The sequence below is a fragment of the Equus przewalskii genome, chromosome 3, assembly GCF_037783145.1.
Source record: "Equus przewalskii isolate Varuska chromosome 3, EquPr2, whole genome shotgun sequence".
NCBI lineage: Eukaryota > Metazoa > Chordata > Mammalia > Perissodactyla > Equidae > Equus > Equus przewalskii.
In genome coordinates, this window is record NC_091833.1 from 61,426,064 (window position 1) to 61,452,846 (window position 26,783).

The window sequence follows — 26,783 nt, forward strand, 5'->3', positions numbered from 1 at the left end:
TCCACCAGGAGAGCTCTGCCTATGACCTTTGCCTTGTTTTTAATGCTAAGATCTCTCCAGGAGGTGCTTAGGCCTTATTACTGTCACCTGCAGTGTATGTAGCAGTACATTTTTCATCTGAACCTGCACAAGAGAAAGTACTCACCTCTCCCTGTTGAATATTCATTCCCCATCCAAAATAAATGTCCTTGCTTCCCTTTGTTTGGGGATGCCATGACTCTGAAAATGATTCTATGGTCTCCTATTTGCCTCAAATATAGTTTACTTTGTGAGACAACTACTTCTGGTGTAGAGTCTGATTTAACTCACCAGGAGGGAACCCACTTCAGTTTTGGTAACAATACCAATACCTAAAGCACACAATAGGGTACAATTCTGTACCCTAGGAGCTAAGTTTACCCTAATATGAAGGTATAACCGTTACCTCTTAAGCAAGAGTGAGGCTATATCCTTATTCTTATCAATTAGAACCCCAACTGGGTATTTTCATATGCCTCTTTGACAATCTCAGAATTGAGTTCACATGAATTAAAAAAAAATCCTTTCCCTGTGAATCCTCCTATCATAGTCATCTTTAAGTGTTTATGAAATGGCTCAGTCAAGGTATCCTGATAAAAGGAAGAATCGTATTTACACATCAATTTAATTAGTAGAGTTCAAAGGGCTGTGCAAACATTATCTAATTAAACTTCACAATAATTCAGTGAAGCAAGAGAAGGTTTACCCATTATCCTCATTCACAGAAGAGAGATTCTGAGGCACCGAGAGGCTAAATGATTTCTTAGTTTCACAATGATGAGTCAGAGGTAAGGCTGGGAACAAAACCAGAACTGTTGTTCAGACAGAAAAGTAACACCATGGAAATGCTTATTCGGGAGGATCACTCCTTCACCCAGAAGTTGTCCTACAACCTAAATAACAAGAGTAATTGCAATGGAATTTGTATGAATGCACATGTTCCTTTCTAGATGAGAAAAACTTTCTTCAGCATTATTTGCTTTGGAGACAGTCATATGACGGCTAAATGCATCCTAGCTAAATAGAACCTACATTAGTAGTAAGAGTACCTCAGCATCTTCCCCCAAGGGTCCTCTTGTTATTTCTAGAAATCCTCAAAAAGTGTTTATATATTGGCGTGTCAGCGGCAATGGCCACAGACCATATTCTCTTTTTTCTTTTTTTCCTTGGCTTCCTTGGTTCCTATCTGATACCTGTTTGGCTATGATGCCTGTCATGAGAATAACGCCCATACCAAGGATAATCTCGGTATGCTTCCAAAGCTTCTAATCCTTGGGGTGCCAGAACAATGCCAGGCTCCTTACAGAGCTGAGGGCCAGCAGGGCTCTGCTTTGTGCCATACTTGATCATCAAGGGGTATGGAATCCCTCTATTCTCAGAAATTCATAGGATTACTCTTGAGTAGTTCCATTAGCTTCTACCTTAAACCTTCTCTCTGCAAAGCCCAGCCAGATGCATGTTTCTCTTTTCTTCCTCCCATCAACAGACCCTTGGTTCCCTTCAAATAGACACTGGTGCATTTGGGGCACGGGTAGACAGTAGAGGCCAGTGAGGGCAATAGGCAAAGGTCTGTATTACCAACCACCAGGTATTAAAATCAAATGGAATGAGGTTTCAAATACTTTTTAACCCTTTCTTTAAAGGAAAAATGTTTACCAAGTTCAGTATGTAAAATCGTCAAAGCAAGGAGACATGTACTAGTTGAAAAGAGAAGCTGAGGGTAGGAGAGCTCTATAGATAGCCAACAGCCCCTTCAGTTCCCCAGAGTCCAGTTTGAAAACCAGCGAGTCCAATTCCTTTGCTTTAAAGATGTAGCTCCTGAAAGCCAGATAGTCTAGATAATGTATACAAATGAAGCCTGATATTTAGGAAACAGAAACTGTTTTTCATAATCCCTGTATTTGATTTGTATGTAGTCTTAGATCTTCCCTTCTCCCACCTTGCTGTGTGCCAGTCTCAGCCTATCAACAACCAATGTTGTGGCTGGACCAGCCCTTGTGGTTCTTATGATTGCAAGGTGCCCTCAGCAACAGCCATCGGGAAATTTTGAAAATAGAAAAAGGGGTTATTACTTACAAAACCTGGAAGTTACATGGCACACCTGGAGCCATACAGGGAGGTCCTTGGTAGAGACAGAGAATGAGAGCATGGGCCTGGGATTCTGCTTTTTATTGGGGTCAAGGGTGGGGCCTAGAGTTTCACAGGCTCATTCTTTATTGGTGAATTCAAAGCATAAGAGTAGAAATTTAAAGCATAGTAAGAGAAAAAACAAGAAGTACAAATGGTCATTTTTTTTTTAAATCAACGAAGATCTCTAAAACAAAAGAGTCTGGGGGGGAGGGGCAACCTGGCTCTTTATCTAGTGGCTGGCGATGTGTTTATTGAGATAGCTGTCTTTCAAGTAGATGCCTCTTTGAAGTGGATGCCTCACAATCCAAGCTTAAGTTAGGCACTTGCATTATGAAAAGAAAGCAAATAGTCAGGCTTATACTACATACCTCCTCTAAACATTCAAGCAGCAGCTAAGACAATCTGTGCTTACTGACATAGGGAAGTGATACAGATGAAAAAGAGAAGCAGAGAAGAAGGAATTTACTCCCTGGCTCCTGGATTTCAAAAGACTAGCACTTCTGGCAGACAGATGGACTCAAACTAGAAAATGGAAGGCTAAGTATGAAAAATAAGGAGAACTGGAAGGAGTGATGAGAGCTTAGACTTAAGAGGTTCCCAGGGAGAGGTCACTAGTCAATGCACCTTGGGCTGTGTCTTGGAGAGTTGGCAAAAACCTCACTATTGGTTTTGGGTATCCAAATACAAAGGGATCTTTTCCTCATAGCCTGTGTAGAGGTTGAGAAGGTGCCATAGTCCAAATAATTAAATAGATGCAAGGAGGGCCTAGGCAGATGCCTTAGATACTTTCTTAGTTTCTTATAGCAGAGTAATACAGCCACTGGAAACAAAAGGGCCAATATATGTGTAGATAGTTGACCAAGAACCAGATGAGATGAAAGATATCTTATTGGATGCTGGTAGAGAATCATAATAGTGAGAACTAACTGCCCCCACCGTGCCTGGGCACTTACAGGCAACCTCAGGGATTATGGAAGGAAAGTCCAAATGGATGAAGCTTGAGTTTCCACTACATAAATTAACTTTTCAAAGATATTAATTTAACAGTCAATAAAGATTAGGGGGTTGTTTAACAGATGTGTAAGGATACAGTGGTCTGGATAATTGGTCGCCAAATAACTGAAATGTTTTTAGAACTAAATCAGATCTACAAATACCAGAATCTCAAACACAAATAACCAAATTTAACCTAACATGTTTAAAGTAGTTTGGACGGACAATTTAACAGTGCTTTGCCTGTTAAAAGAAAAAAAATAATGAAGGCTCCACATGTGCAAATTAGGCAAACTGCATTTCCTCTTCATCTACCACACAAGGTATTGCTCTAGAAATCTTGCTAGACACATGTTCACACAGAGAATATCAAACTTTGCAGATCTTATGATCTACCAAATTACTATCTTACTAACTTATATATTTAGTATTATCCATGACAAAAATACCAGCCATGGCCAATTTTAAGTGCTTGTCTAGGTTCCCCTGTCCCCTGGCCAGTAGGTTCAAATCTGAGGCTTTCTGGGTAACCTTGGAAAAGCATCTATCTGAGTCTCAGTTTTCTTATCTATCTATTTAGAATAATAACAATATTTACTTTCTAAGAATGGCTAGAGAAATAAATGAAACGATGTATATAAAGTACTTAGCACATTGCCTGGCACATAGAAAGCACCCAATACGTGCTCAGGATATGCCAAAGTTATTCACATATTATCCTGGACAAAGCATCTGGAAGAAGAGAAAGTTACTATAGATGCTCGTGTTATGTTACAATACGGTATTTTTCAAACTGTGAGTTGTGATCCATTAACAGATCATGAAACAATCCAGTAGCAATCAGCATTTTTTTTTAAAAGAATAGCACAGTATAATGTAACCTGGCATAAATCAAGGAGCAAGATAGTAATGATACCGCCTCAACACAAGGTTGACATAAGGGAAGCCATATTGTAGAAAAGAGACCATGTCATAACTTTGAACGACCTCTGACTGACTAACCCAGCTGGATTTGCACTCTCCAGGAGATCCACCTGTTCTGTAGATTTTATGACCCCTGCTAGTGCATATACCTCCCAGCTGCGATAGGACGATAACTTGGTTCTTTTGAGTTCCTTAAGTACGTGATGACCCCCCAACAGAGGGTCTATGCTGATAGCCATCATTAGTGAAAACTGAAAGATCAGGTGTGGCAACTCCTAGTCTGTAACACCAGAGGGTCAACATTCCTAACCCACTCCCCTATAACCCACTGGCCTATATAACTGCTTCAAGTTTCTGTGCCCCCGCTTAAGATGGTTCTTTTGGACATTAGTCGGCCCTCTTCTTTCTTGCTAGCAAGCTATAATAAAATGCCCTTTCTCTGTCACCATCTTGCCTCTTTTTTTTTTTAAGGAAGATTAGCCCTGAGCTAACTGCTGCCAATCCTCCTCTTTTTGCTGAGGAAGACTGGCCTTGAGCTAACATCCGTGCCCATCTTCCTCTACTTTATATGTGGGACGCCTACCACAGCATGGCTTGCCACGTGGTGCCACGTCCGCACCCGGGATCTGAACCTGCGAACCCCGGGCTGCCAAAGCAGAACATGCACACTTAACCTCTGCGCCACTAGGCCAGCCCCACAATCTTGGCTCTTGATGATTGGCTTTTGTCTCGCAGGGAGCAGATCGTGCCCCTCTGTGCAGTAACAGTAAGGGTAAGAATTCTTTTGTAAAAATTTGTCTTATTTTATGTATGTATATGTAAGTATATATTAAGTAACGAAATGTGTTATACATTGCATTGAAGGCCCTAATTCTTTATCTCCATTCCCCCTGTATTCAAACTCCTTAACATGTGACTTTGCAGTTCCTTTATTTAAGAGGTAGAGTCTACTATCTACCTTCCGATGCAGGTGGAGTCTATTTTCTACCTTCCCATCCGAGCCTGGCCACGGGAGCCAATCTGGCCAATAGAAAAAGGCAGAAATGACAGGGTGTCAGTTCAAAACCTAGCCTCAAGAGGACTTGCATGTTTCCACTTGCCCTTTGGCACTTCTGCAATTGCCATGGGAAGATCACATCTGGGTCTGTATGCTCGTCCTAGGATGACGACGACACACATGGAACAGCTACAGTGCATCACCCAAGCCCAGACTGGAGCACAGCCCTTAGCAGACTCGCAGATGCATAAGCAAGCCAGTTGACCTATAATATGTGAATGAGTCAGTCTGAGATCAACTGGGTCCAGCCTAGTGGGTCAATGGCCCAGGAAACCACAGACTTGTGAGTCAAATTAATATCTGTTGTTTTAAGCCACTGAGTTTTGGCATGGTTTGTTCCACAGCAATAGTATGAAGTAAAAATTATTTCTTACTATCAGTCATAAGTAAAATACTTGAAAGACACTGGTTAGAAATTGATGTATATTCTATCAATTACAATGTGCAGTGAATTTGTTTTCCAATGAATTCCTAAAATCTCCACATATGATAATATGAAAGATTTTTTATTACTCCTTCAAATCACTGTACATCAGAACTTCTCATTCATGATGCCAAATAAAAACTGTCTTCTTTTGGGGCTGGCCCCGTGGTCGAGTGGTTAAGTTCGTGTGCTCCGCTGCAGGCGGCCCAGTGTTTCGTTGGTTCGAATCCTGGGCGTGGACATGGCACTGCTCATCAAGCCATGCTGGGGCAGCGTCCCACATGCCACAACTAGAAGGACCCACAACAAAGAATATACAACTATGTACCAGGGGGCTTTGGGGAGAAAAAGGAAAAAAATAAAATCTTAAAAAAAAACCCCAAAACTTCTTTTTGTTTCTAGAAATTTAAATAACATAGAGAAATAACATTGAAAAGTATGCAGCAACAAAGAAATAACATAGAAAGTAGAAAAAAAGAAAAGAAAAGCCTACCCATACAGCCACTACTCAGATTTAACCAGTATAAACACTTGGGCATATTTACTTCAAGTCTTTTTTCTAAGTTTATGCTTAAAAACATTGCCCTTGAAAATAATAGAATCATAGGTATAGATAAAGCATCTCTCAACACTATTCTCATCCTCTTGCTAGACTGGTGCGTATTCTAATCTTCTAACATTTTTCTCATTCTTTTATCTACATTTGTGTGTTCACAAATATAAACTATATATAAAACATTGAAGAGTTTTTAAAACATGAGGATGGAATAAAAAGTACATACCAGATGTAAGTTACCGGAAATATTCTAGTTCTTGGGTTGGAGGGGTGAGTACATAGATATTAATGATTATATTATTCTATTGACCATATATTTTGCAAACTTGCTAAACATTTATAAATTCTGGTAGTTGTTTTGTAGATTCCACTGGATTTTCAGACAATCATGTCATCTAAAAATAAAGACAGTTTTACTTCTTCCTTCCCAACTGGATACATTTTATTACCTTCCTTCCCTGATTGCACTAGGTAGAACCACGATGTTAGATAGCAGTGGTAAGAGGGGACATCTTGGTCTTGTTCCTGATCTTAGCAGGTAAGCATTCACTCTTTTACCATAAAGTATGATGTTAGCCTTTAGATTTTTTTCTCTTCATTTGTTAATTTTTTTTCTAAAGATTGGCACCTGAGCTAACATCTGTTGCCAATCCTCTTTTTTTTCCTTCTCCCCACAGCCCTCTCACCCCCCAGTACATAGTTGTATATTCTGGTTGTAAGTGCCTCTGGGTGTGCTATGTGGGTTGCCGCCTCCGAGTGGCCTGAGGAGCGGTGCCACAGCCACACCCAGGATCCAAACTGGAGAAACCCTGGGCCTCCAAAGTGGAGTGTGTGAACTTAACCACTCGGCCTCAGGGCCAGCCCAGCTTTTAGGTTTTTATGGATGCTATCTATCAGGTTGAGGAAGGCCTCTTCTCAATCTGCTGAGAGTTTTTTGAGAAATGGATGATAGATTTTGTGATTTCTGAGACTACTGGGATTTTTTTTTTTATTTTGATTGTTTGGTTTTAGTTTGTTAAAACGGTTAATTAGATGGATTTTTTTTCTTTAGGAAGATTGGCCCTGAGCTAATATCTGTGACAATCTTCCTCTTTGTTTTTCTCCCCAAAACTCCAGAATATAATTGTATATCCTAGTTGTAAGTCCCTCCAGTTCTTCTATGTGGGATGCCACCACAGCATGGCTTGATGAGCAGTATGTAGGTCCATGTCCAGGATCTGAACTAGTGAACCCAGGGCCACTCTAGCAGGGCAGGCGAACCTAACCACTAAGGCACTAGGCCAGCCCATAGATGGATTGATTTTTGAATATGAGACCAATCTTCCATTCCTGAGGTAAACCTCATTTGCTCACAATGTGTTATCCTTTTAATATATTGTATTAAATTTGGATAAATTTTGTTCAGAATATTTGCATCTATAATGATGAGAGATATTGGTCTATAGTTTTCTCTTCTTGGAACATCTGCCTGTTTTTGGTATCAGAGTAACGCTGGCCAATTGGGAAGTGTTCTTCCCTTTTCCACTTTTTGGAAGAGTTGTTATACTATTGGTAATATTTCTTCCTTAAATATTAGGTACAGTTCACGAATGAAGCCATTTGGACATAGAGTTGTCTTTGTGGGAGGAACTTTAACTATAAATGTAATTTCCTTTGATAGATATAGGGCTGTTTTAGGTTCTAGATTTCTTCTTGAGTGAGCTTTGGCACTTTGTTTCTTTCAAAAAATTGGTCTATTTCATCTAAATTGTTAAATTTATTGGCATAAATTTTTCAGCGTATACCTTTATCATCCTTTTAATATCTGTAGAATCTGAAATTATATTAACTCTCTCATTCCTGATATTAGTAATTTATGTTTTCTCTCTTTTTTTTCCTAATCATTCTGGCTAGGGGGTGTGTCATTACATAGATCTTCTGTGTATTCTACCTAACGCACTGCAAATCTTGAGTTTTTCCAGTCTGGATAACAGAGAAAGGCACTCCTCCTGGCCCTGTGTGAGTGCTGGGCCCCGTTATCTCTAATCCTTTCAGGTGGCTCTTTCTCTGCCGTGGATAGTTTCCTTACATATAAGCACTGTGAGCACTCAAGGGTGACCCTCTACAGAGCTTGAGTTTTCTCTCTGTGCTGCCTCTCCTTTTCAGTATCATGTCCTGTGAACTCTAGCCATTGTGGTCTTCCCAGACTCTCAGCTCCTTCTCTCCAGCTCAGAGAGTCCACCATGCTTTGCCTGGGTCACCTCCATCCATGGCACAGTCTTAAAACTTTCTCAAGCCCATCAGCTGGGGCAATCAAAGGGCTTGCCTTCTTTCCTATGTCTCAGGGATCATTTTCCTCAGTTGCTGGATATCTAGTGAATGTAAATTTTTTCATATATCTTGTCTGTTTTTTTTTTTTGGTTGTTTCAGGCAAGAGGGTAAATCTAGCCTGTTACTACATCTTAATCAGAAGCAGAAGTCTCATGATTATATTATTATAAATGAATACATTTTTATAAAGAAAGTTCATATTTCCTATATATAACCTAGATTACTCCTTTAATTGCTATCCATTGCGTGTATGCACACCATTTTATTCATCTCTTCCTCTCTTGGTGAACACTTTAGCTGTTTTCAGTTGTTCACTCTTAAAAACAAACTGCAGTAAACATTTCTTTATATACGGGCCAGATTTCTCTTCAGACATCTAGAAAAAATGGGATCTCTAGGTCATATGACATGCATATCTTCAGATTTAATAGCATTTTCAAATTACCTCTGGAATGACTGTAATGAAGCACACCTTCCTCAGCAGGGTGGACAAGTGTGTGCCTCCCTATAGACTTGCCAACACTGAGATCATCAGACTTTTTATTCTTTGCCAATCTGATGTATGAGAAAAAGGTCTCATTTTGTTTGTTTGCATTTCCCTGATTATTAGTGACACTGAGAAATTTTTCATGTTTATTGGCCATTTAAACATTCTCTTCTATAAATCATCCTTTTTAAAACTAGGATTTTATATTTTTAATCATTTTTTTTAAATTTAGTTATATACACTGGATATTGATTCTTTATCATTTATAATGCAAATATTTTGTCCCTACACAATGCTTGTATTTTAACTTTAATGGGCATTTGTTCTATAGGTTTAAAAATTTTGATGTGTTGATTAGGTCAAGCTCTTTGCTGATTTTCACTTGTGTGTGTATCTGTGTGTTTGTGTGTATCTTTTCTAAGAAAGCTTTACTTGCTCTAAATTCATGAAGATGTCCTATTAAATTCTCCAATAATTGTTTCATTTTTTATTTTTGTTTTTTTATTTTATCCTCTTTATTCTACCCGGAATTAATTTTTAATTTAATTTTGTGAGGTGGGAATCTAGTTGGATTTTTTTTACAAAATGAGAAGTCAAATGTTCTAACACTCTTTATTGAATTGTTTGATTTTCCCTCAATGTTGAATGACACCACCCTATTGCATACATAAGTATGTGTGTATTTCTGGCTTTTTCAATTTTCTTCCATTGATGTATTTGACTTTCTTATGCCTATGACATAATGTTAATTACTGGAACTTTATAATATAACTTGAGATCTAATAAAATACTATTATTCATAGTAACTAATATTTGCTGAATGTCTATATTATGTCTATGTTCCAAAAGTCTTGCATATTTTATCCCTATTAAATAAAAACCATATGATGTACATATTATTATCATCCTCATTTTAGAAATGAGGGAAGTGAGGAAGAGAGAGGTTAAGTAATTTGTAACTTAAGTACAAGATCACACAGCTTGTAAGTGGGAAAGCTGAAAAGCAGAAGTAAAAGGATCTTCTTCATTTTTTTCTTCCACTCCTCTTAACTTTTATAAATAAAATGACTCTATATTTTATGATCCAAAACAGGACAATTTTGAAAATAACAGAGAGCACTAATAATAATAACAGGTAACATAATCCTGAATCCAAATAAATCATGACATATGGTCACATTATTTATAAGATAACCCTTCTGTGAAATGAACTTTTCCATTTCCTTGCAAAATCATGATACTTTGAGATCATATTGAATTTATAGATTAATTTAGGGATAATTAACATCCTTATATGAATAAACTCTCCCATGCAAATACATGAGTTATATCTCCATTTTTAAGACTTTTCTCTTTCATTATATTTTATAATTTTTTTCTACTTTATTATTACTCTGTTTAGTTTTATTCCTAGGAATTTTACAGTTTTGTTACTATTGTGAATAGAATATGTTTTCTGTTACATTTTTTCATTGAGGTATAATTGACATACAACATTATTTTAGTTTTGAGTGTACAACATAATAATTCGGTATTTGTATATATTGCAAAATGATCACCACAATAAGTCTAGTTAACATCCATCACCATAGATAGTTCCAGAACTTTTTTTATTGTGATGAGAACTTTTAGGATCTACTCTCTTAGCAACTTTCACATATGCAATACAGTATTAACTATAGTCGCCATGCTGCATGTTACATCCCCATAAATTATTTTACAAATGGAAGTTTGTACCTTTTGACTCTCTTCACCCATTTTGCCCACCTCCCCCCACCCCCTGTCTCTGGCAACCACCAATCTGTTCTCTGTATCTATGAGCTTGGTTCTTTTTTCTTTGTGTTTTTATATTCCACACATAAGTGAGATCATTTGGTATTTGTCCTTCTCTGTCTGATTTATTTCACTTAGCATAATGTCCTTAAGGTCCATCTATGTTGTTGCAAATGGTAAGATTTCCTTCTATTTTATGGCTGAATAATATTCCATTGTATATACATAGACCATATTTTCTTTATCCATTCATCAGTCAATGGACACTTAGGTTGTTTCCACATCTTGGCTATTGTAAATAATGCTGCAATGAACATGGAGGTGCATATATCTTTTTGAGTCAGTGTTTTCGTTTTCTTCATATAAGTACCCAGAAGTGAAATTGTTAGATTATATGGTAGTCCTATTTTTAATTTTTTTGAGGAAGCTCCATACTTTCTTCCATAGGGGTTGCACCAGTTTACATTCCCATCAACAGTGCACAAGGGTTCTCTTTTCTCCACATCCTTCCCAACACTTGTTATTTCTTGTCTTTTTGATAACAGCCATTCTAACAGGTGTGAGGTGATATCTCATTGTTGTTTCAATTTACATGTCCCTGATGATGAGTGATGTTGAGCATAGTTTCATGTACCTGTTGGCCATCTGTATGTCTTCTTTGCAAAAATGTCTTTTTGGATCTTCTGCCCATTTTTAAATAGGATTTTTTGGGTTTTTGCTATTGAGTTGGATGAGTTCTTTATATATTTGGGATATTAAACACGTATCAGATATATGATTTGCAAACATATTCTCCCACTCACTAGGTTGCCTTTTCATTTTGTTGATGGTTTCCCTTGTTCTGCAGAGGATTTTTAGTTTGATGTGGTCCCACTTGTTTATTTTTGCTTTTGTTGCCTTTGCTTTTGGTGTAATACAAAATATCCTCGCCAAGACCCATGCCAAAGAGCTTACCGCCTATGTTTTCTTCTAGGAGTTTTATGGTTTAAGGCCTTATATTCAAGTCTTTAATTAATTTTGAGTGAATTTTTGTGTATAGTTTCATTGTTTTGCATGTGGCTGTCCAGTTTTCCCAACACCATTTATTGAAGAGACTGTTCTTTCCTCATTGTATATTCTGTATATAATTTGTCGTAAATTAATTGGCCATATACGTGTAGGTTTATTTCTGTATTCTCTATTTTGTTCCATTGATCTATGTGTCTATTTTTATGCCAATACTATACAGTTTTGATTACTATAGCTTTATAATACAGTTTGAAATCAGGGAGCATGATGCCTCCAGCTTTGTTCTTTTCTCAGGATTGCTTTGGCTATTTGGGGTGTTCTGTGGTTCCATACAAATTTTAGAATTGTTTGTTCTATTTCCATGAAAAATGCCATTGGAATTTTGATAATGATTGTGTAGAATCTGTAGAATTATTTGGATAGTATGGACATTTTAACAATATGAATTCTCCCAATCCATGAACGCGGAATATATTTCCATTTATTTGTGCCTTTTTCAATTTCTTTCATCAATGTCTTACAGTTTTCATTGTATAAGTCTTTCACTTCTTTAGTTAAATTTATTCCTAGGTATTTTATTCTTTATGATGCAATTTAAATAGGATTTCTATTACATTTTGTAATTGTATAATATTGATATCTATTGATGATACTTATATTTTGTTCCTATTGTATCCAGCCACCTTGCTGAACTTTCTCATTAGGTATGGTATTTTATTAGTTGATTATCTTGAGTTTTATAGGTAAACAACCATGTCTGCAAATAGACATCATCTTGTCTCTTCTTTCAAGTCTTTATCTTCTAAATTATTTCTCTCAACTCATTGAATTAGTCAGGAACACCAATACAATACTGAAAAATAGAAAAAATAGTTGTTTTCCTTGCTTCATTCTTAAATGAATGGGAATAATTCTAACATTTCACAATGGAGTATATATTTTTCTATTTATTTAAAATGATATCTTCCATTAGATTAAGAAAATTTCCATTTATTCCTAGCTTGGAATGAATTTTTTTGTTTGTTTGTTGTTGTTTTATTAAATCATGAATGGGTGTTGACAATTACTAATTATTTCTTCTGCCACTGTTTAGATATTAAGAGTGATGCTAATCTATTTCTTAAATTTTGAATTCTTGTCTTGTATTCTTTTAACACACTGTTGTTTTTAATTTACTAATATTGTACGTAAGAACAGACTGAAGGTTTTTCATTCCCCTGTCACCCGTCTTGTTTTGATATCATGATTATCCTAATCTTATAAACTGAACTGGGTGATGTTTCTTCTCCTCCTCCCTCCATACCTTCTTCTCTCCCTTTCTTCTATTCCCATAAATCTGTTTGTATAAGACAAAATTATTTATTATTTGAAGAGGTAACAGAATGATCTCAAAACCATTTAATACTTATGTTTTTTAATATGAAGAACTCTGTTATTTCAACTTATTTTATAGTTAGTAGCTTAATCAGATTTTCTAATTCTTGGGCCAATTTAGGTCATTTTTTTCTCCCTACATTTTAAATTGTTATCTAGGTTTTGAGATTCAATTTAGGTTTTAAAATTTAATGACATAAATTTGTTTATATAATTTTTTATTTAAAATATGCCACAGTCTCACAGCTATATGTAATTAAAAATTTTCTGGTGTTAGCTTTTTGCTGTCTTTCTCCTTTTTCCCCCTAATTTTGCTCCTACTTTACATACGTCCATGAAAATTTTCATGTATTCTAATAAGATTATAAATTTATCCTATTGAAAATATGAGCTCCATCAAAAGATTTATCCCATTAGTTGAGATATCTCGAAGTTCAATTATAGAATTCATAGGTAGATCTGTATACAGCTTTTGATATCTCACATTTAAGTTTTACTATTTATTCTTTAATTCATAAAGCTATATTTCAATAAACTAAGGTTTGTAATAAATGCAAATAAGTGCAACAAAACCCATAGAGTTTTGGTGTTTCATTCATTGAACACTTAGATTTGAAATTTCCAATCAATTTTGAATAAAATGCAAACAAAATTTAGATGATCCATTTATAAAATTTCAACTCCACTCTAGTACACTTTACTTGACTGACAAAAAAATTATTTAAAGGTTCAAAATTTACATAAGATTGAGGATGAGCAGAAAAGAAACACAAACATATGTATGCATATATAAAAAACTGTAAATTTTGACAACTACTGCTTCTGCTTCAATTAGTAGAATATTTCATCTCCTTTGGAAAAACATCCTAAATTATGTGTGTACCACAATTAATACCAAGTCATTCACATCCATAGGATTTTTTTTCTTAGCAGCTTTATTGATATATAATTCATCCATTTAAAAATGTAGAATTCAATGGTTTCAGGATTTTCAGAGTTGTGCCTTCATCACCACAATCAATTTTTTGTGTTTGTGTGAATAAGATTGGCCCTGAGCTAACATCTGTTGCTAATCTTCCTCTTTTTTTGCTTGAGGAAGATTGTCACTGAGCTAACATCTGTGCCAATATTCCTCCATTTTGTATGTGGGACACTGCCACAGCATGGCTTGATGAGCAGTGCATAGATCCATGCCTATGAACCCCAGGCCACCAAAGTGGAACACACAAACCCAACCACTATGTCACTGGGCCAGCCCCCACATCAATGTTTGACCATTTTCATCAACCTCAAAAGAAACCTCTTACCCACGAGCAGTCACTCCCCATTCCTCTCTTATCCTACTCCCAGTCAATCACTAATCTATTTTCTACCTCTGAATTTGCCTATTTGGGCATTTCATATAAATGAGATCATATTATATATGGTCTTTTGTGGCTACTTTTACTTAGCATAATTTTTCAAGATTCATTCATGTTGTAGCATGAAGGTGGTTTAGTACTTTTATCCTTTCTATTGTTAAATATAGTATTCCTTTATATGGTTATGCCACATTTTAATTATCCTTTCATCAGTTCATGGTCATTTGGGTTGTTTATACTTTTGGGTTATTATGAATAATGATGCTATAAACACTTGTGCACTAGCTTTGGTGTCTCTTGAGTATATACTTGGGAGTGGAATTTCTGAGGTATATGGCAACTCCATGTTTAATATTTTGAACAACTGCCAAATAATTTTCTGAAGAAGCTGCACCATTTTATATTTCCATCAGCAAAGTATGAAAGTTCCAATTTTTCCACATCCTTGTCAACACTTGATATTATCTGCCATTTTGATTATAGCCATCCTAGCAGGTGTGAAGGGCTATCTCATTTGTTTTGGTTTGAGTTTCTGTAACAGTTAATGATGGTGAGCATCTTTTCATGTGCTGTTATTGACTATTTGTATAACTTCTTGGATAAATCTCTGTTCAAAATAATTTTCCCACATCTGAAATAGGTTATTTGCCTTTTCATTGTTGAGTTGTAAGTGTTCTTTGTATATTCTGGATACAAATCCCTTATCAGATATTTGATTTGCAAATATTTTCTCACTTTCTTTGGGTTGTCTTTTTACTTTCTTGATGGTGTCCTTTGAAGCACAAAGTTTTTAAAAATTTTTTTATGAAGTTCAACTTAGCTATTTTTTTAATTGTTCCTGATTATGCTTTTGGTGTCATAATTAAGAAGGCTTTGCTTAACCCAAGATCATGAAGATTTACTGCTATATTTTCTTCAATGAATTTTTTAACTTTAGCTCTTATATTTGGTTTATGACCCATCTTGAGTTAAATTCTGTATATGGTATAAGGAAGCAGTCCAACTTCATTACTTTGCATATGTGGATATCCAGTTGTTCCTGAACTATCAGTTGAAAAAGACTTAATATCATTAAGATAGCAACACTCCTCAAATGGTCTACAGATTCAGTGAAGTTCCTGTCAAAATCCTAGCAGACTTTTTGCAGAAATTGACAATCTAATCCTAAAAATCATATGGAAATTCATGAACATGGGATCAATGAATACAAGATGTCTTTCTTTTTATTTAGGTCAGGTTTTCTTCAATTTTTTTGAAAAATGTTTTGTTATTTTCAGAGTGGAAGTTTCTCACTTCTTTTTGTTAAATTTATTCCTATTTTACTTTTTTGGAATTGTTTTCTTAATTTTATTTTCAGATTGTTAATGCTAATGAATATAAATACAATTGATTTTTATATGTTGACCTTGTATCCTGAAACATTGTTAAACTCATTTTTTAGTTCTAATAATTTTCAGTGGATTCTTTAAGATTTTATATATACAAGATCACGTCATCTGCAAATAGAGATGGTTTTACTTCTTCCTTTCCAATCTGAATGCCTTTTGTTACTTTTTCTTGCCCTGGCTAGAACCTTCAGTATAATATTGCATAAAAGTGGTGAAAATAAACACTCTTATCTTGTTCTTGATCTTAGGGGAAAACATTCAGTTTTTCATGAATAAGTATGATTTTAGCCATGGGCTTTTCAAATATGCCTATTATTGAATTGGGAAAGTTCTCTCTGTTCCTAGTTTGTTGCTGTTTTATCTTGGAAAAATGTTGCATTTTGTTGAATGCTTCTTTTATATCTAATGAGATGATCATCATGTAGCTTTTGATGATCAGTATTCTGTTGATGTGGTAAATTACATTAATTGATTTTGTATGTCACAGCAACCCTATAGTCCCAGTATAAATCCCAAATGCTCATGGTATATTATCCTTTTTAATTATAGTTAAATTCAGCTTGCTAGTATTTATTGAGGATTTTTGGATCTATATTTATAAGGAATATTGGTCTGTAATTTCTTTTTTCTTGCGATGTCTTTGTTTTGGTATCAGAGTAATATTAGCCTCATAGAATGAGTAGAGAAAGGTCCCCATCTCTTAGATTTTTGGAAAAGTTTCTGAGGAAGTAGCATTAATTTGTCTCTAAATATTTGGTAGAATTCACTAGTGAAGTCATTTCAGTCTGGGCTTTTCTTTGTGAGAAGTTTTTAAACTACTTATTCAATCTCTTTACTTGTTAAAAGTCTACTCAGATTTTCTATTTCTTCTTGTGTCAGTTTTGGTAGTTTATATCTTTACAGGAATTTATCCATTATAGTTTTTCATAGTATTCCCTTATAATTCTTTTTATTTCTGTAAGATTGGTAATCATATGCTTTCATTCCTGATTTTACTAATCTGATGTTTCCTTTTTTTTCTCTTTGCCAGTCTAGGTAAAGTATTGTTAATTTTTTGATCTTTTCAAAAAACCAATTTTTGGTGTTGTTTATAATTTCTATTGTTTTTCTATTCTCCATTTCTTTCATGTAGCTGTAATCTTGATTATTTCCTTCCTTCTGCTTCCTTTGAGTGTAGCTAGCTCTTTTGTTTCTAGTGTTTCAAGTTGGAAGATTAGGTTATTGATTTGATGACTTTCATTTTTTTATTTAAAGATTTTATTTTTCCTTTTTCTGTCAAAGCCCCCCAGTACGTAGTTGTGTATTTTTAGTTGTGGGTCCTTCTAGTTGTAGCATGTGGGATGCTGCCTCAGCATGGCCTGATGAGCGGTGCCATGTCTGCACCCAGGATTCGAACCAGCGAAACACTAGGCCGCCAAAGCGGAGTGCATGAACTTAACCACTTGGCCATGGGGCCAGCCCCCTCATATTTTTCTAAATACAGATATTTATAGCTATAAATTTCTAAGCACTGCCCTACCTGCATTCCATAAGTTTTGTTATGTTTTCATTTTCATTCAGTTTAAAGTATTTCCTAGTTTCCCTTGTGATTTCTTTTGTGACTCATTAGTCATTTAGGAATGTGTAGCTTAACTTCCACACATGTGAATTTCCCAAGTTTCTTTCTGTTATTGCTTTCTAATTTCATTCCATTGTGGTTGGAAAACATACTGTGTATAATCTCAATCCTTTAAAATTTCTTGAGCCTTGTTCTATGGCCTAGCATACAGTTTATCCTAGAGAATTTTCCATGTGTGCTTAAGAAGAATGTGTATTCTGTTGTTGTGTGGAATGTTCTAGAGATAACTGTTAAGTCTAGTTAGTTTGTAGTGTTGTTCAAGTTTTCTGTTTTCTTGTTAATCTTCTGCCTAGTTTTTCTATCCATTATTGAAAGTGGGGTATTGATTTCTCCAACTATTATTGTTAAATTTTATATTTCTCACTACAATTCCATCTGTTTTTGCTTCATGCATTTTCAGGTTCTGTTTTTAGGTATACAAATGTTTACAATTGCTGTATCTTCTAGATGAGTTGATACTTTTATCATTATAAAATGTCCCTCTTTATCTCTAGTAACTACTTTTTTTTACTTTAAAGTCTATTTTGTCTATTAGCATATCCATTCTTAGTTTCTAATGGTTGCTATTTTCTTGATGTATTTTTTGCATCTTTTTATTTTTTCATCTGAAGTGCACCTCCTATAGACACCATACAGTTCAATCTTGCTTTTTACCAGTCTGATAATCTCTGCCTTTTTATTGGATTGCTTAATCCATTCATATGTAGTGTTATATTGATAGGGTTGGGGATATGTCTGTCATTTTACATTTTTTTACATATGCTTCACATATTTTTTCTTCTTCTGTTTCTCCTTTACTGTTTTCTTTAATTAAGGGAATATTTTCTAGTGTAACATTTTAATTTCTGTAATTTTTTTCACTTTATTTTTGATTTGTTTTCTTAGTGGTTGCACTAGAGTTTACAGTATATATATTAACTTATCAGCACTGACTGAGATTTATGTTAATTTAGTTCCAATGAGATATAGAAATGTTAATCCTATATAGCTCTATTCCTTCCTCCTATTTTTAATTTTACTATTATTATATATATTACATCTTATTATATCCTTATATGTTACAAACCCAACAATATATTGTCATAAATATTATTTTATATAACTTTATGTCTTTTAGAATATATGAGAGGTTAAATTCAAGCAAGTATTATATGTCTTTTCTGTTTCTATTTATTTGTTCCTGTGGATTCAACTTATCATCTGATGTCATCTGCTTATAGCTTTGCTCCCATCTGCTTCATTTGTATGCTATTATCAAATATGTTACATTTGAATATGTTATAGGTCATCAATGCAATTATGTACATATTTTTGTATGTATTTGCTTTTTAAATAAGAGAAGAAGGAAGAAACATAAATTACACTGTCTTTTATAATTATCTCCATAATTACTTTTACTGGAGCTCTTTGTTTTTTGTGTGTGCACATTTGAATTACTGTCTAGGGTACCTGCTTTCAACTTAAAGAGCTTCTATGGGGCCAGCCCCATGCCCAAGTGGTTAAGTTCACATGCTCCACTTCAGTGGCCCAGGGTTCACTGGTTCAGATCCTGGGTGCAGATCTACACACCACTTATCAGGCCATGCTGTGGCAGCACCCCACATAGAAGAACTAAAATGACTTACAACTAGGATATACAACTATGTGCTGGGGCTTTGGGGGGAAGAAAATAAAGAGGTTCCTTTAGTATTTCTTGTAAGGCAGGTTTGCTAGCAATGAATTCTCTTATTTTTTGTTTATCTAGAAATGTCTTTTTTACCTTCATTTTTAAGAGAGAGTTTTACTGAACACGAGATTGTTTGACAGTTTTTTCTTTCAGCATTTTAAATATGTCATCTCATTGTCTTCTGGCCTCCACTGTTTTTGATGATAAATAAGCTGTTAATGTTATTGGGATTCCCTTAAACGTGATGAGCTATTTCCCTCCTGCTGTTTTCAAGGTTTTCTCTTTGCTTCTCAACATTTTGGTTTTTTTAAAGATTTTATTTTTCCTTTTTCTCCCCAAAGCCCCCCAGTACATAGTTGCATATTTTCAGTTGTGGGTCCTTCTAGTTGTGGTATGTGGGATGCCACCTCAGCATGGCTTGATGAGCAGTGCCATGTCTGTGCCCAGGATCTGAATTGGAGAAACCCTGGGCCGCTGAAGTTGAGTACCCGAACTTAACCACGCAGCCACGGGCTGGCCCTGCTTCTCAACATTTTAAATATGATATGGTTAGGGGTGGATCTCTTTGGGTTTATCCTAGTTGGAGCTTGTTGAACTCCTTGCATGTGTACATTAATGTTTTTCATCAAATTTAGGAAGTTTTCAGCCATTATTTCTCCAAATACTTTTTCTGCTCATTTCTCTCTCTCCTCCAATTTTGGTAATCTATTACACATATGTTGATATGCTTAATAGTTTCTCACATTTCTGGTGTACTTAATGGTTTCCCATATTTCTCTGAGGTTCTATTCATTTTTCTTCATTCTTTTTACTCTCTATTCTTCAGATGGCACAATCTCCATTGATCTGTTTTCAAGTTCACCAATTCTTGCTGATAACAGCTCAAATCCATTGAGCCTCTCTAATAAGTTTTTAAATTTACTAATTTTACTTCTCAACTTCAGAATTTCCATTTGGTTTTTTTTTAATAATTGCTACCTTTTTATTGATATTCTCTATTTAATAAGACATTGTCATCATGCTTTCCTTTACTTCTGTAAGCATGCTCTACTTTATTTCTTTGAATGTATTGATAATAGCTGTTTTGGAGTCTGCTAAATTTTAGGTCTGGGCCTTCTCAAAGGCATTTTATTTTTCCTGATTTTTTTTCTCCCTGTGTACAGAGAGGTCTCATATTTTACTGTTTGGCAGTTCTTAATTTTTTTTTGTTGAAAACTGGATATTTTAGATAACATATTATAGCAACTCTGGATACTGATCCACCCTAATGGGACTTGTTGTTGTTAATTTGGTTAGTGACTTGGCTATATTATTTCAGTGAAATCTATTTCACCTATAGTGTGCAGCCTCTGATGTCATGACTCAGAGCACAGCCTTGGGCATACACACAGCTACCATGGGATGACAATGGTTTTAGCAGATCTCTCTTTAACTACATCTTTCTCTGATGTTTCTGGTAAGCTTTTAGCTCGTCTTCCTCTATTGGTATCACATCCAGCTTTTACGCTCCTCTAATTGTCAATTAATTGCTCTACTATTTCAACAATAAATTAGGGAATAAATTGCTCTACTGTCTGATTCAATTAGATTCAAGCTTCTTTATAGAGGTAGACTTTGAGGCCAGTCTTTTGCTCCAAAACCAGGAGGTATTTTCTTAGGTTTATCTTTCCCTGTTTCTCTCTGTTAAACATATAGCTGATCTGTGATTTAGCTTATTGTTCTCATGACTACTAGCCTCCTCTTAATTGTCCACCACCAAAATCTCCATTGATTCTGACAGTGCCTTTAGGCTTGAACTTCCCTGCACTCTCTCCAAATAGTCATTTTCCTTAGAAAGAGCTATGGAACTCTCTGTTTTTGCAGTCTGCCTGTCCCCCTATACAAAAACTTTAAGCCACTTTTTCAGACTTGAGGGTGGGGACAGTGGCTCCCTACCAACAGAATAACACTTTTGCTTTATAAGCTGGTATTGGGGGCCAGGAGTGGTGGTAGTCCCTGGCCTTCACAGTTTGCTTCTTCTGGCAGGAAGCCTATACCCTACAAGTATGCTGGAATGAGGGTAAATGAGACCCAGTATTCTTGAACTGCAACACCTGGGGTAGAGCCTCTGCCCTATGAATGGGGGCTGGGTGGAAGAAGGGAGTCCCAGACTGCTCAGCTGCTCTTGTTTGGAATAAAGCTTCTGCAACAACAAGCAGAGGGAGACAAGAAATTCTGGCAGCCTACCTTTCCTGGGAAGATACTAGATTGGGATCTAAGAACAGGGAGCCCTGTGTTCCTTGGATACACCTGCCCAAAATAGAACTTCCGTTATGCCAAGCTGGAGGAGGGGCGGGAACCAGTGGGTCATGGCTCAAATGCCACCGACTTGTACTTTTCTTAGAGAGATTTAGTAGATTTTCTTGAATGAATGTTTCTCCATTTGCTGTATGCCCTTTACAAATTTTCAGAGATTTAAAATGATTTTTTAAAAAATATTTTTCACCAATGATGGTTTTTTCACTGGGGAAAGTGTCCATGAAGACTCTCTCGCCACCATTCCAATAGTGTCTCCCTGCCCAAAGGTTTCTTAATAAGGATACTGTTCTGCACTCATATTTATGTTCATATTATCACCACAAAAGCTAATTATTTCATCTTTAATGATGAACTTTTAAACCAAATTTACTATAATATTCATAATAATGTTAGATGTTTCATATTTTATAGAATACAATTCTAAAACTTTACATTGATTCTATGAATTAGATGAAAAATCAAACCATTATTATAAGTAAGTGAGTTTCTCTGAAGTGTCTGATGATATTTTTGAGCACTCTATTAAAATCAGCAGGAGCTCTGCATGCTGTCCAAAGGAATGTGTCTTTGGTTCAAGAAAGAAGAGGGAAAGAAAGATGGGTTATCTCTGTCTTTCAAATTTAACTCTCTCTGTAGACTGACTTCACAGCTTCAGACTTTTGTCAACCTTATTTGCTCCCCCACTGCTCTTTTCTTTTAGAGGAATATCCTTTTTCTAGTCTATAGAGACCTTTCATTCTTGTTTCCTAGAACAAGTATGTTAATTAATTTTAAAAATATTTTACTCTAATGTTTGAGTTTGGAGTAGATAGGATGGGGTACATTTCAGCATGTGCTCAATTCATCATTATTGACCAGAAGTTCATACAAATAATTTCTTCACATAAAGTGTTCTATATTATCAACAATATAATATATACAGCATATATGACGTATAATGTATATCACAGAATATGTGTAAATATCATTTCCATATACATATGTAGAGAGAGAAAAATCCTACCTAATGGAGTCATAGGTTTTAATGTCCATGAAAACTGCTCTTGAAGGTACCATGTTGGAGAACAACCTACTGTGTCTCAGGAAATCCAACACGGCCAATCAGTTTCTCTGGTTGATACCAGAGCTGGTAGCTGGCTCAGGGTTAGGGGCTATGCTGAATGAAAAATAAATCATATCTTTTATCTCTAGACTCACACACAATGCATCATGATACTTGAATTCTAAGAGACACGTAGGAACTGAGACTGTCTGAAAGTTGAGCATATTCATATTCATATTTATATCATGTTCATTCTCAGGCATAATGTAATTAAGTGGAATGTCAAACATAGCCTGCATTATTTAAAATATTATTTCTCATTCTTGTTTTTCACCTTTACTGTTGCTTTAAAAATTTATTTAGGTTAAGTGCAAGTACTATGCCACTCACCAACCATATCTTTTAATATATTAACGATCTCTGATGCATTTCAAAGGAACTATTTGAGTATTTACTATGGAATGGCAATGGGCCATGGTTTCAACCATTAGGGCAGATAGCATGAATTGTGGTAATTGAGCAGCTTAAGAATTTAGGCACTACCCCCAAATTCTGACTTGTGTTCAGGAAAATGCTTTTCCTCATAGCAGTGCCTAAACCATTATTAATCAACCAAACTCAAAGGCAAGCAAGACAACATCAATAAAAAAGTCACAGCAAATTCCAAACAACAAGTGCACTGGAGTAAAAGTCAGGAATTCTTAGTTCTAGTACTAGGTACATTGCAACTAGGAGTACAACCCAAGATAAATCATATGACTGTCTTGACTTCACTTGTAAAATGAAAGTTATGGATATCTAACCCCTAAGGACACTTCAGATATAAATATTTCATAAAACATCCACTAATTAACTTTTCCAATATATAATACACTTATCCATCTGTCCACTCATCCATTTAATAGGCACTTAGTGATGGTTTATTATGCATTAGGCTCTGTCTGGATACTAATAATTCAGAAATTAAGAAATATACATGGTCTGTTTTTAGGAGTTCATGATCAAGCAAAAGAGTCAGGCAATTATAATAGGGTGTGTCACTGTGATTATAAATGCCCAGGATGTGGAGGTAAATAAATCAGGGAGGGCACACCTAACTTAGGCTGTGGCAGTGAAGGCTTCTTTTCCAGAGGACTGTGTTGATTCTGAGAGATGCTTTGAAGTGTGTGAGGTAAAAAAGGTGTGAAAAGCTGTTCTAAACAGAGGAACCTAACTATACAAAACAAACAAACGTGAACTTCCAATAAACTTCATAGGTTTAAGGAAACTGAAAAGAGTTTGAGATGGTTAGAGTCTAGGATGCATGTTGAGGACAATGGCTGGAGATGAAGATGGAGTCTAAATGGAACCATCAAATGACAGACAAAAACATTTTGCTTCCCACTATGCACTTAGGAGAAGAGAAAGGCTGATTCACTTTCACTTTCAATCGATCACATTCCAGTTCAGGTGTATCCTGAATTTACAAGACACTTGGTTTCTCCATTGAAAACGTCATAAACAGCTAGTTTTGTATTACATTCAATTCTTGGAAAAATTATGGCTGAGTATACCCAGTGATCTGGAGGGATGTGCTGACAGAAGTCCCTGTGGGGACGCCTGAGGAGCAATTCAACCAGGTCTTCACATTAGGGTCATCTGGAGAGCTTTGAATGCTTTCAATGACCAGGCTGCATCCCAGATCAACTAAATCAGAATTTCTGTGGGTAGGACCAAGGCATCAGCACTTTTCAAGTTTCTCAGTTGATTCAAATATGTAGCCAAGGTTGAGATTCTGCTCTAAAGAAAAAGGGAGTCAGGTGTGTGTGATGGGCTTAAACAAGCATAGTATTTATTGTTAGAGGAGAGATGGGTCTAAGCGATCTTAGTGTTCATAACTCACATTGGGTTCTATTCCAGGCTCCCATGGAGTCCATTCAGGGTTGTAGGAGGAAGAAGCCATAAATAAAAAATGGCAAGGGCTCGTTCCTTAAAGATTCTGTCGTGTGTTTTGTGACCCTCTAAGAGAGAATACCGTGAGAGACAGGCATTCTTTCCCACTTTGCAACAGAACTCCATGCAATTCTACCTTGAGGGCTCCAGCACATCTAGGATGGAGTGTGCAGTTGCGAAACTGTGTTTGGCCACAGTGGCAGCTGTTCTTCACAGGAAAAATGGAACCTCATCTCTGAATGAATTTGTGTTGTGAGGAGAGGGTGTTGAGGGGGTTGAAGCAGAAGAGAACACCATGCGAAAACTGGCTGGATTCGTTCGGGAGTATAAAAATCCATGAGAGACTCAAAAAGAGAGACTCAAAAATAATGGCAAAGGCGTGAGACGTAATTAAAAAGAATTACATACAGAATCCCAAAAGTTTTAACACTATAGGGAAAATATCCAGATAGGAAATATTCTCATCATTTCAACAGATATTTGCTAAATATCTACTATGTGGCAGATACTATAATAGATGATGGGGATAAGGCAATGAACAAGATAGACAAAAATCTCTTCCCTAACGGAGCCCACATTTTCATAGGGAAGACAGCTAATAAGAAAATAAACAAATAGATACAAAACACAATGTCTGGTCATGATAATGCCAGAAAGAAAAATTAAAAGGCTGCTATTTTTACATAGGCCTCTCTAAACAGATGCCATTTGAATAGAGAGATGAAGGAAGAGTGTTATTACGCAAGTTAGTGGTTCTTAAACATTTTGGTTTCAGGACTACTTCACATTCTTAAAAATTATTGAAGACCCAAAAGAGCTTTGTTTATGTGGCTTATATCCATTGATTTTACCATAAATTGTTTAAATATTTATTTAATTCTTTGGCAAAAAATAATAAATTTATCATATGTTAAATAACACACTTTAAATAAAGTAACTATAAATCCCCCAAAACAAAACTAGTAAGAAGAGAGGCATGATTTTAAAATTTTGATAACTTTTTAATGTCCAGCTTAATAGAAGATAGCTGTATTCTCAAATCTGGTTCTGTATCCAGTGTCACACACATATGTAGTCGGAAAAAGGAGAAGTGTTTTAATAGCCTTTTAAGATAATTGCAGTTGTCTTTCCTGGAATCTATACCAAAATTCCACAAGTAATAGTTTCTTTTATTTTTTTTTAAATTTTATTGAGGTCATAATAGTTTATAACATTGTGAAATTTCAGTTGTACATTATTGTTTGTCAATCACCATATAAATGTGCCCCTTTACCCCTTATGCCCACCCCACAACCCCCTTTCCCACTAGCGACCACTAATCTGTCCTTTTTGTCCATATGTTAGTTTATCTTCCACACGAGTGAAATCATATGGTGTTTGTCTTTCTCTGTCTGCCTTATTTCACTCAGCATAATACCCTCAAGGTCTATCCATGTTGTTGTGAATGGAACAACTTTGTCTTTTTTATGGCTAAGTAGTATTCCATTGCATATACATACCACATCTTCTTTATCCATTCATCAATTGTTGAGCATTGGGCTGCTTCCACATCTTGGCTATTGTAAATAATGCTGCAGTGAACATAGGGGTGCCTAAGTCTTGTTGAGTTCAAGTTCTTTGGAAAAATACCCAGTACTGGGATAGTTGGGTCATAAGGTATTTCTATTTCTTTTTTGAGAAATCTCCATACTATTTTCCATAGTGGCTGCTGCAGTTTGCATTCCCACCAGCAGTGTATGAGGATTCTCTTTTGTCCACAACCTCTCCAACATTTGTTATTTTTTGTCTTGGTGATTATAGACATTTTAACAAATGTAAGGTGGTGTCTTAGTGTAGTTTTGATTTGCATTTCCCTGATGATTAGTGATGTTGAACATCTTTTCATGTGCCTATTGGTCATCTATATATCTTCTTTGGAGAAATGTCTGTTCATATCCTCTGCCCATTTTTGATTGGGTTGATTGCTTTTTTGTTGTTAAGTTGTATAAGTTCTTTATACATTTTGGAGATTAACCCCTTCTCAGATATATGATTTGCAAATATTTTCTCCAAGTTGGTGAGTTGTCTTTTCATTTTGTTTGAGGTTTCCTTTGCCCTGCAGAAGCTCTTTAGTCTGATGAAGTATCATTTGTTTATTTTTTCTTTTGTTTCCCTTGCCCGAGTAGACATGGTATTTGCAAAGATCCTTCTAAGACTGATGTCAAAGAGTGTACTGCCTATATTTTCTTCTAAGAGTTTTGTGTTTTCACATCTTACCTTCAAGTCTTTAATCCATGTTGAGTTAATTTTTGTGTATGGCAAAAGATAATGGTCTTTCACTCTTTTGCACTTGGCTATCCAGTTTTCCCAACACCATTTATTGAAGAGACTTTCCTTTCTCCATTGTATGTTCTTAGCTCCTTTGTCAAAGATTAGCTGCCTGTA

General features: G+C 35.7%; 1 protein-coding gene across 18 annotated transcripts in view; it reads right to left on the reverse strand.

Moving 5' to 3' along the window:
* MTHFD2L (methylenetetrahydrofolate dehydrogenase (NADP+ dependent) 2 like) overlaps nucleotides 1-26,783 on the reverse strand; it is a 143,068-nt gene that overhangs the window by 35,865 nt on the left and 80,420 nt on the right. Inside the window, exon 7 of one of the 18 annotated variants that reach the window (XM_070614645.1) lies at nucleotides 10,726-12,533. The exons of 16 other annotated variants lie outside the window; for them this stretch is intronic. In XM_070614645.1, the coding sequence (XP_070470746.1) occupies nucleotides 12,514-12,533 (20 nt within the window). In that variant the 3' untranslated portion in view covers nucleotides 10,726-12,513. Of the gene's footprint in view, nucleotides 1-10,725; nucleotides 12,534-26,783 lie in introns of those variants that run through there. One more of the 18 variants, XM_070614654.1, reaches the window with a different exon arrangement.